The 10,857-nt window shown below is 43.4% G+C and overlaps 1 protein-coding gene across 2 annotated transcripts in view; it reads right to left on the bottom strand.

Moving 5' to 3' along the window:
- Positions 1–857: 857 nt before the first annotated feature.
- LOC103596434 (KH homology domain-containing protein 1-like) overlaps positions 858–10,857 on the bottom strand; it is a 12,691-nt gene continuing 2,691 nt past the window's right edge. The window contains exons 2-5 of one of the 2 annotated variants that reach the window (XM_008580061.1): positions 2,872–3,266; positions 1,967–2,133; positions 1,619–1,801; positions 858–1,279 (exon numbers count right to left, since the gene is read on the bottom strand). In XM_008580061.1, the coding sequence (XP_008578283.1) occupies positions 1,107–1,279; positions 1,619–1,801; positions 1,967–2,072 (462 nt within the window). In that variant the 5' untranslated portion in view covers positions 2,073–2,133; positions 2,872–3,266 and the 3' untranslated portion in view covers positions 858–1,106. The remainder of the gene's footprint in view (positions 1,280–1,618; positions 1,802–1,966; positions 2,134–2,871; positions 3,267–10,857) is intronic. The other variant, XM_008580062.1, reaches the window with a different exon arrangement.

Below are 10,857 nucleotides of genomic sequence, written 5' to 3'. Positions count from 1 at the left end.
GTGGTTTGGTTGTTTTCTTCTTCCAGCCAGATTCCGGAGCGTTTTTCCATCGTGAATACAATCTTTCTAACTTCCCTTTACAAACTGGCTGTGTAAAAACCACATAATTAGCAAATCTTGTTGTCTTCAAAGTATATTCCAAATGCAATCAATTCCTAACATATCTACCACTCATTCTGGTCTAAGACACAACTGTCTCTTTCCCAGAAGACTATAATAAGCTCATCAGAAGATCCAGATGGTGGAGAAGCAGGTTTGAAGAGGAAGAGTTCAAGTGAGGACACGTTTACCTTGCCATAATCTCAGGAAGAGAGATTCAAATGTAGATGTGGCATTCAGGAGAAATGCTATGGAATGAATACTTAGGAGAGCCTTACTAGCTTCATGGCTTCAGGAACCTCAGACTCCTTTGCTACCAGAAAACCAGCCCCTCCAATCTCACCCCAAAATTTCTGGCAATCAGGGAAAATGCATGACTACCTCATGCTTACCAGGGGGCTTGGCTGCCTTCTTCACCACCGTACTGGATGGGACCACCTCACATGTCCATCGGGACCCTCCTCCCACCTTTTCTTTCTCTGTGTGTGTGTGTCTGCATTTGAAAGTCCAGGAGGGTCCTGGGGCTGCAACGAGGGTCCCTACTGTTCAGAAGCCCCTGTTTTCACTCAATTCAGTGCAGCATGACCAGGCTTCTGGTCTGAGAGAAGCAGTTTGAGAAAGAGCTGATTCTGGTTCCTTCACTGGGCTGGGGCTCCCTGGAGACGGCACTGGCCACCCAGACCTCAGCACCAGGCTTGCCCAAAGAAGCCCCTTCTGGTTGAATAAGTTCATCCAAAGGAAAGAGGACAGCACATCAATTGCTTGCATAATAGGAGGCTTAGTTTATTGAGCATCTTTGCCGGTAGAACACTTTCTTACACTTAGGAGACTTCCCTCACACACATGCCTAGAAGGCCTGAGAGGGACAGAGGACTGGGACCACAAATTCAAACGTCCATCAGTGTTCTTCATGTTTTTCTCATCAAGGGCTAAGCCAGGACATCTCACATCTCAACTTCCCAAGGGAGATCAGTCTTTCATCATGGATAGTGTGAACTCAAATGTAATCAGAAACAGCCAACCAATGGGGATGGAAGAGCCTGAGGAACACCAAGAGAGATGGTCCCACCCATTCTGGAGGCCAAAGATAGGTCCCCAGTGTCGGGCTGCACGTTGCTAGAGGCGGCCAGGTCTTCCTTGGTGAGGGGCTTTCTCCGGACTCGCTGCAACATCTCAAGGCCTGTGGAGGGAGTGGCCTGGGCTGGTGAAGCTGGACCCCAGACTGGAACACCAGGGCAGGCCAGGACCCCCAGAGGGAAACTAAAGGGAATAATGTCCCCCCAGCCCAGGCCTTCCCAGGTGACCCATTCACACCTCCCTACTACCTTCTCCTCCCAGAGCAACTGCATGCCACCAACAATGGCTGTGGCACCGGCCCCCTCCCTTCCCAACAGACTCAGCAAAGCACCTGGATTCCCAGCCACCCAAGCAATTCTTCAGAAATCCAAGATGGCAAGTAACTCTGCCAGGTCTCTGCCATCAAGCCCTCCTCAACCACAGTTCAGCCAAGGACACCTACCTCGGAGCTGACGGTAGGAGTCCTGGCTCCCCATGCTCCAGATCATGTCCAGCAGCCACTGCCTTGCCCTAGGTGGTCCGACCACAGTGACTCGAGTCTGGCCTGTGGCTGTGAACCACCCCTCCAGCTGAATGAGGGTGTGGCTGTGCTCCTCAATGCAGCGAAGGTACTTGTCAGCTGGGCCTGTGAGCACGAGAGCAGGAGGGATGTGTAAACCACCAGCCTTTGTGGGGTGGGGAGATGGCCTTGGGGGTAGGGACCTGGGACAGATGGGTTGGGAGGGTAGAGGAAGAGTGGAGACCAGTAAGAGAAGGATAGGGGGACAGGGTGTGGGCAAAGGCCACTTACCAAAGATGTGCTCCTCCTGGTCCTCTTCAATGAGCACTACCATTGGGGCAGAAAAGTTTTCAGGCACGGTCCACCATGGCATCCTTCTGGGAGTGCTTGTTCCCATGCCGTGCACTGCTCCTTCTTGAATCAGAATAGTGGCAAGTCCAAGCAACAAGTTGAAATGACTTGGAAAAAGTGAAAAGGGCCCAGGCCCTGTGTTGTATATAGGCACTTAAAGACCCACCACAGGAACCACCCTAGGGAGGATATCCAATCTCTAAGCTTCTCCAAGGAAATCCATTCAAGTAGTTGAATACTCTGAGCTTAATCCCATCATGCCAAAGTGGATGAACAGATTAAGTTCTTGCCTTTCTGATGCCAGGTATACAACGTTTTCTTCACTTTAATTTCTAAGAATTTTGGAGCAGATCTACTGGGCATGAACCAAGACAGGGTTGAGAAATGTTAGGTGCTGGAGCAGGAAGGCTCCAGAAAGGGCTCCCTAAATTTAGACAGCTACCTGCAGCCAACCAGTGATGACACCCATGCAGTCCAACACAGCTGGGTTTATACAGTATGCTGCATCAAGGAAGAGTAAACCACATAAGAAAGTGGAGCCTCATTGGAGAAAATTGTGGAAAGCCTATGATAGGATTGGCTGGGTGGTTCTAAGCAGTGTTTAAAGAAGCAGAGGCCAGTTTTTTATAAAGGGTAATTTGGTGATTATTTTAGTAATTTTTACCTACGAAGTAGGGAGATTAATGTGGTCTGGATTTCAGAGTGTCCTTGTCTCTATGTGCTTTCCAACACAGTGACAGAGTGGCCATTCTACATCTTGCTCCATCCCAGTCACTGAGTGGTCTTGACTGGTTAAAGTATTTTGCAAGAGATGTTTATGTTTAGTAGGAAAGATTAGAGTTTACCTGTCAGCTTCCAACTGCAAGCTCCTAGGTGCTTTAACTTTTCATCTTTACTTTTCAACCAAAGGCAGAAAAAGTCAGCCCTCAGGACATGAATATGTAGAGTTTGGATCCAGGTAGTGTCATTTATGACTTTTGCTAGGGCCAGAAACAAATTCTGGACAACCTTTTCTAGTTGTATTTTTCCTGTCTTGGAATTGGTGTTCCCAGAGTATAGATGAGGAAGGAGTCAGTTTTCTCTCCTGGGAGCTCTCTTGAAGAGACCATGCCTGCCTTGTTTTAGGTCTCTGAGTATCTTTCCCAGAGAAACATAGTTTGCTGTAGGAGCAGACGTTTAAAATATTAGAAAATGAGGTGATTCCCTCCTGGGCCATGTGCCTGAAGCTGTCTCCTGAGAGCTGTTAATAAAGACAATCACGTAAAAATAAATAAATAAATATTAGAAAATATTTTAAAAGTGAATATTAATAATTAACACTGTATTTATTAATAAAAATTCTAAAAGTTACTCCATATTGCACAGCACAGGTTTGTGTAATGATAGGGTGAAAACTTTATGTCCACATGAAACGTCCTTCCCTAGCATTGCACACTTCACATGTTGAGGGTCCAGACCCTCAACATGTAAAGATTCTTTGAGTGGAGGCTGGGGGGGGGGGTCTTTGAATATAACAGACTAATACAGCAATGATAGACTCAATACATAGTTGCAATAATGTCAGCAGAAATATCTTCTTATTTGGGACCAATCTCCAATTTTGATAGAAATGAAGATTAGGATTAGTACTTTGAGGAAAATTCAATTTCAATTTCCAGATGGGACTCATAGAAGAAAATCTGCCTTTGTAGTGTTAAAACGAGGAGCTATTAAATCTTTGGTAGTCGAATCAGGTGGAGGATAAAAAAATCCATTAATCTGTTATATTTAAAACAATAGCTGTGGTTTGAGAGAAACAAACAAGAGAGTTTTGCCTTTCCTTAGGTGGCAGAGAAATTTTACAGAGGACTAAGATAAACTGTGAAGATTTGTAAAACAATCTTAAAAACATTTGGTTGGCCTCTAGGGGGCACCAAATCATGACGCTAAAGAGCAAAAAAAACAAATAGGGCAGAGATATGTTTACTGTAGATGCCAATTTGGATCCTCATACTGGCCAACTGCTCAAAAAAATATGAATAAATAAATGAATAGTAGATACAAAGCTCGACTGTACAAGAACAGATCTTATTTTTCCTAACTAGCTGTTTTGTGTCCATTAACCAATTTCACACTATTCCCCTTCTCCTTCCCCCTTTCCCCGCCTCTAGTAAACACAGTGGAGATCTTGGTTTGATTTTCTTCCAAAGGTTATTTGTTTCTAGACAATACTTAAGAATCCTCTGTTTATGGTTTCACAATGAAGTCCCTTCCATTGAAGCCAAGGGTAATTTTTCTCCTCTGATTTAGTCTCTTCCAAAAGACAGTCTCCAGATTCTAAACCTACAGAGGCCTAGGTGAATATTTTGGGAAGATTGTTTATACCTATTGATGAGAAAGCTAGATGCATCAAATGAATCCTTTGCAATAGTACTTAGAAATGTGAGCTTGGAACATGGTGTAAAACAGGTTCCGAAGTGAATTCCTAAATGCATGGAGTAGCCTGTGAATCCCAGGAGGAGATGATCTTGTCATCTCAGGCCATGGAAACTCCAGGCTTGGAAAGTATTCTCAAATTTAGTTTTAGAGTTCTTTTTTTTACTAGTTTTTCTGAATATTCATTTCGAACAGTGAGGAATTTTTTTTTTTTTTTTTTAAAGATGACCGGTAAGGGGATCTTAACCCTTGACTTGGTGCTGTCAGCACCACGCTCAGCCAGCGAGCGAACCGGCCATCCCTATATGGGATCCGAACCCGGGGCCTTGGTGTTATCAGCACCGCACTCTACCGAGTGAGCCACGGGCTGGCCCATGAGGAATTTTTTTTAACAACCAATTTTATCATCAGAACCTTGGTTATTCATCAGAAATAGCCTCGATCCATTCTGGAAACAAGCAAACAGTGGCCAGATGTATTTACAGACTATCATTAGGGCAATTGCTTTCATTAATGCTACCTGTTTAGCATAGAGGTAAACTAAGTTACTTCTTTGGGATTCTGGGTCATTGAACTTTGGGTGAGTTTCCACTTTTTTACATGTCTAGCCCCTTAGGTAAGAGCAAAGCTTCTAAAATTTCTTTAATTTCTGGCTATTTTTAATGAGACTTTTGTTTTTTTTGTTTTTTAAAGATGACCGGTAAGGGGATCTTAACCCTTGACTTGGTGTTGTCAGCACCACGCTCACTGAGTGAGCAAACCGGCCATCCCTATATGGGATCCAAACATGGGGCCTTGGTGTTATCAGCACCACACTCTCCCTAGTGAGCCACGGGCCGGCCCTTTTTTTTTTTTTCCTTTTTGTCTTTTTAACTGACCGGCAACGGAATCGCAACCCTCGGTGTTGCGCCCGCACCACGCTCAGCCAGTGAGCGTGAACCGGTCTCCACATGGGATCCGAACCCTCGGCGGGAGCGCCGCCACACTCCCAAGTGGAGCACTCTCCAGTGCGCCACCGGGCCGGCCCTTTAATGAGACTTTTGGAAGATGTCAGAAAATCTATTTCCAGGGGCCGGCCCGGTGGCGCACTGCGCTAGTGCGCCGCTTGGGAAGCACGGTTGCGCTCCCGCCGAGGGTTCGGATCCCACATATGGACCGGTTCCAGCTCACTGGCTGAGTGAGGCGCGGGGGCAACGCCGAGGGTTGCGATCCCGTTGCCGGTCCCGGTCCGGTACGGGGGCGACACTGAGGGTTGCAATCCGTTGCCGGACACAGAAAAAGACAAAAAAAAAAAAAAAAGAAAATCTATTTCCAAAGTTGTCTAAAATAGACCAACAGAATTGCATACCTACTGCCTATATAAATATTGGGTTTTTAAATCTCTTGTTGGCTGGCAGACTGTAGTGAAAAAGAACAATTCAACCATTTGAGTCCATTTAATTTCTCAGAGAAGGTCATATTCTAATTTAGACGAATTTAGATCTGTCATGGCATAGAATACTTGAAAAATTCTAGTTTATATTTTTTAAGCATGAACAATTAACAAGCAACATTAAATAATCTTTTTTTAACATTAAATAATTTTAAACAAAGGAGTTTCCAAAATATCTATTTCCTAATAATATTTCCTGATATAGATCAAATAATCTCCTTCCTGAATAAAGGGAAGTAGACTTGTCATGAGAGTTAAAGGAGGCACTGACAAGGGCCGGCCCGGTGGCGCACTGGATAGTACGCCGCTTGGGAGGCGCGGCGGCACTCCCGCCCGAGGGTTCGGATCCCGCATACAGACCGGTTCCCGCTCACTGGCTGAGCGAGGCGCGGGAGCAGCACCGAGGGTTGTGATCCCGTTGCCGGTCCCCGGTCCGGTACGAGGGCAACACTGAGGGTTGCAATCCGTTGCCGGACACGGAAAAAGACAAAAGATAAAAAAATAAAAAAATAAAAAAAAGGAGGCACTGACAAATACCCAGGGACTTTAATTTATTCCATAAAGTGTGTATGGATGTCACTAAGTGACAATTGATAAAGTTTTTCTTTTATAAATCAATGTGTTAACAGTAATTGTGTCCATTTATATAATAAACAAGAGGGTTTTTTAAATTTAAAAGTACACAATCATTTATTATAAATAATACCTAAGTTGGGGCCGGCCCGTGGCTCACTCGGGAGAGTGCGGTGCTGATAACACCAAGGCCCCGGGTTCGGATCCCACATAGGGATGGCCGGTTCGCTCACTGGCTGAGCGTGGTGCTGACAACACCAAGTCAAGGGTTAAGATCCCCTTACCGGTCATCTTTTTAGAATAAATAAATAAATAAATAAATAAATAAATAAATAAATAAATAAATAAATAAATAATACCTAAGAAAATCCAATTTTTATTTTGATTTGTGAGGTTTTTTTTTAATGTTACTCCAGGTTTGGTAACGAAAGAGCACTCATAATGTTTGAGTTATTCAAAATTTGGAAAACGTCAAGGAAACCTGAATATTCCTATTATGTTTTCCTTTGCAAATCAAGAGAGCAAATATTTTTGTTAAAGGTCGTCATTCCAGGAAACCCAAATAAATGATCCTTTCGGTCCGGCCCGGGGATCTGAACCCCTTGACCTTGATCTTGGTGTTAACAATATGCAGTAACCAGCTGAACTGGCCAGCCCCCAGATAAAAGATATCTTAATGGTTTGTTTATTTTTGACTTGGGACGTGAATTTAAGAAAAAAAATGGAAGGTATGTCCTACACTAGGGTGCTGCTGGTGGGAAGGGCAAGGGAGGGGAGGGAAGTGAAGGTATAAATTTGGGATGTATTTTGAAGACAGAGCCGATAAATTTTTTTCATTTCAAGATTTTGGGCACGTAACACAAAAAAAGTTTTAAGAAATCAGATTTGAGATTAAGAACTGCCCCCAGGATCTTTCCACCTCTCCCTTCTGCAGCATTAGCAGCAGCAGCAAACAGCCCCAACTCGAGGCTGCATCCCAGGAAAACCCCCCAGGATGGTATTCAGCCGGGAGCTGGAGACTACCCCAAAGAAGAGGGGGAGGGGAGACAGCCAGCTGGTGTCCCTGGGAAACCTCCCCCAGCCCCCACTGCCCCGCCCCCACACACTCACACATTTTGTGTCCCGGGCTGCTCCCCCAGGAGCGGAGGTAGCCAGAGATAGTATGCAATTGGTTATCTAATGCTAACTATGCACAATCTTCATTATTTCATATTTTAGAGCAATAAAAAAAGCAAGGGTTGCAAGTATAACATAGGACATAAGTAATCACTTTTATTTAACATATGCATGTAAGTGTGCATGTTGGAGTGAGCAGGACTGAAGCCATGTTGGGACCTAAAACTGCCTGGGCTGCAGAGGGAGGGAAGATTTTTAAACCGACAGTTTTTTCTCTCCACTCTTTCTTCCCATTCACTGATTTTCTTATCTTGCTCACTAAGTAGGAAAACAAGGCTGAGAAGCTAATTAGTACTTTGCAAAGCTAACAGTTCTTTCTTTGAGATTTGCAGAGTTTTGAGAAATGATCAAGGTCAAACGACTAAAGCTGATCTTGGCCACCAGCCAAGTATACTGGTACAAATCAGAATCTTGCAGGGTCCTGAGACAGCAGCAAAGATGAGAACAGAAACCAAATGAGGCCTCGGGGAGACCTTGTACCTGACTCACAGACACAGACCCCTTGTAGCTCACGTCACCTTCTCTCTTGCTTTTCACCTCCCACTCCATTCCCTCAACCCCTCCTTTAAAAATCTCTCAGTAAATCTAAATCTTTGAGATGGGATAGCCTACCATTTCCTTCAGCTGAATACATCTGCTTTTCTAACACCAACCATTTGACTTCTGAGGTTTTTTCTTTCCTTCTCAAGTGGGTAGGCAGCCAGACCAGAGTTCAGTAACATGCACAGAGGCAAAAAGGAAGGGATCCCTAAAGCTCTTGGGTTTTCCTTTTTCCTGATGTAGACTCACAGCAAGACAGGTAAAAGTGTCAAAATAACTTTATTGTAGAGTGTATTAGTCACTTTTCTGTTGCTTATAACAGAACACCTGAAACTGGGTAATTTATAAAGATATGGAATTTATTTCTTACTACTTTGGTGTCTAAGCAGTCCAAGGTCAAGGGAGCACATCTGTTGAGGGCCTTCTCAGTAGGAACTCTGCAGAATTCTGAAGCAACAGGGAGTATCATATGGTGACAGGACTAGAGTATTGTGGTATTGGGCTCACTTGCTCTCTTTATAAAGCCACCCATGCCTCTCCAGTGATAACTCCTCATCCATTAACCCATTAATCACTTAATCTATGAATGGATTAATCCATTCATGAGGATGTAGTCCAGAGGCTATTATTGTGGACTAAGTTCCTGTACTAGGATCCAGCAGACCAGACTAAAAATCAGAATGGAGTCACTCCTGCTAAGTTTCCAGTCACTTAGGTTATAGTCTGACCCTCCCAGAAGTCAGGAGAAAGAGATAACAACCAATTTTCCAAACAGGCCAGTTTAATCTTCAATAGGTATAATAATGAGGTTCCCTCTGCTTTAATTCTTTAATTACACAAAAGAGATAGCCTAAAGTAACCTCCTGTTAACTAGTCAGTTATTTTTCTATTGTTCTGTCTTCCTGTTCCTACCTTACAGGGAAAGTAACTTTGAGATGACCAGTCTGCCTTTTGTTCTGTTTCTGCCATCTTCAGCCTTTTTTTGTCTATAAAATCAACTCCTGCTTGGCTCATTGAAACACGTACTCTGTCTTATGGAATAATGTGTTGCCTGGTTCTAGAATCGCAATAAAACCAACTGAGATCTTCAACTAAATTTGTTATATTTTTGTTCTTTGACATAATCCAGTCAGCTCCCAAAAACCCCACCTCTTATCACTGCCACATTGGGGATCAAGCTTCAGCATCAGCTTTGGAGGGGACAAACATTCAGACTACAGCATAGTTTTTAAAAAGCAGTAGAAAATGCTAACAAACATGCACTCAAATGAAACACAGTTGCTACTGCATCCTACTTGATATTCTGGAGATTCCTTATACTTGGGTAAATAAACAATCTATAAGAAAAAGCTTCAAGTTTATGGGTCTCATTTAGTATGACTTCTGGGTTCCCAGGTCATTCAGGGAAGTCCGTTTCTTACTCATTAGCTCTATCACTCTGCCCATGTCTGGCTGACAGCTGAAAATGTTCAACTCCCAGATGACTTCAAAGTATTTTTTTTTTTAAAAAAGAATCCTTTAGTGGTGATGGCCAGTAACCCCTAATATCAATTCAACTCCAAATGATTAGTTTAGACTAATCACAATAACCTGATGCACTTATCAGTGATTGGTTTAGAAAATGGCACAAGTCCCAGTTTTGAAATGAGGGAAAACCTGAAGGAGGCTTCCTGGATAGGTTCTCTTATTTCTGAAAAAAAGATACAAAAAAGAACTTTCTTTTCTTCTCTGGCTGGCTGTGATTGGATACGATTTGGGGATCAGCTACAAGCATCTTGCTACCAGCCCGAAGAGGAAGCCAACACAAGTAAAGGGGAAGAATGCATAGAAACCAAATCTGAGCCATCAACATACTCACCTGGACTTCCTGCTATTGGCAATAATACTTTCTCAACAGCCAGTTTTTTTGTTTGTTTGTTTGTTTGTTTTAAAAGATGACCGGTAAGGGGATCTTAACCCTTGACTTGGTGTTGTCAGCACCACACTCACCCAATGAGCTAACCGGCCATCCCTATATGGGATCCGAACCCGGGGCCTTGGTGTTATCAGCACCGCACTCTCCCGAGTGAGGCACGGGCCGGCCATCAACAGCCAGATTGACCAATGTTTCCTGTCACTTGCAGTTCAAAGCATGCTACATGATTCTCGTCCCTGTTACATACTTCTCATTTTGATTGCTTGGGCTCACCATTGTCCCACTTTTTTAAGGAAGGAGAATGAGCTATAGGTAACGAATATTTTATCACATAATATTTTAAGAGCAAAAAGCACAACATATCCTATTTTAATTTATAAGCACTTTCCTAATTATATAATATATATATTTCCAAATTATGGAATACTAAGCATAAGAGAATTTATAATTGAAATATAGATGCACTAGTCTGGTCCTACTGAGTACCAGAAAACGAATACTATACAAAAATCCTATTTATACATTGACTGCCAAAGCCCTTTTGTTGGAACTCTTTTACTGTACAATCTTGCTGGAGAGAAACCCTATTAATGCAACTAGTATGAGAAAGTCCAGTGATATTTCTACTAAATCTGAGAAAACCCACTGAAGATAAATCCAATAAATGTAATGAAAGTGAAAAAAAAGTCTTCTGAAGAACACTAGACTTACAGGGCCGGCCCGGTTGTGCACTGCTACAGTGCGCCGCTTGGGAGCGCGGTGGCGCTCCCGCCGAGGGTT

This window comes from Galeopterus variegatus, unplaced genomic scaffold, assembly GCF_000696425.1.
Source record: "Galeopterus variegatus unplaced genomic scaffold, G_variegatus-3.0.2 Scaffold2010, whole genome shotgun sequence".
Taxonomy (NCBI): domain Eukaryota; kingdom Metazoa; phylum Chordata; class Mammalia; order Dermoptera; family Cynocephalidae; genus Galeopterus; species Galeopterus variegatus.
Note: the sequence above shows the minus strand (reverse complement) of the source record. Positions and strands in the feature narration are given on the sequence as shown.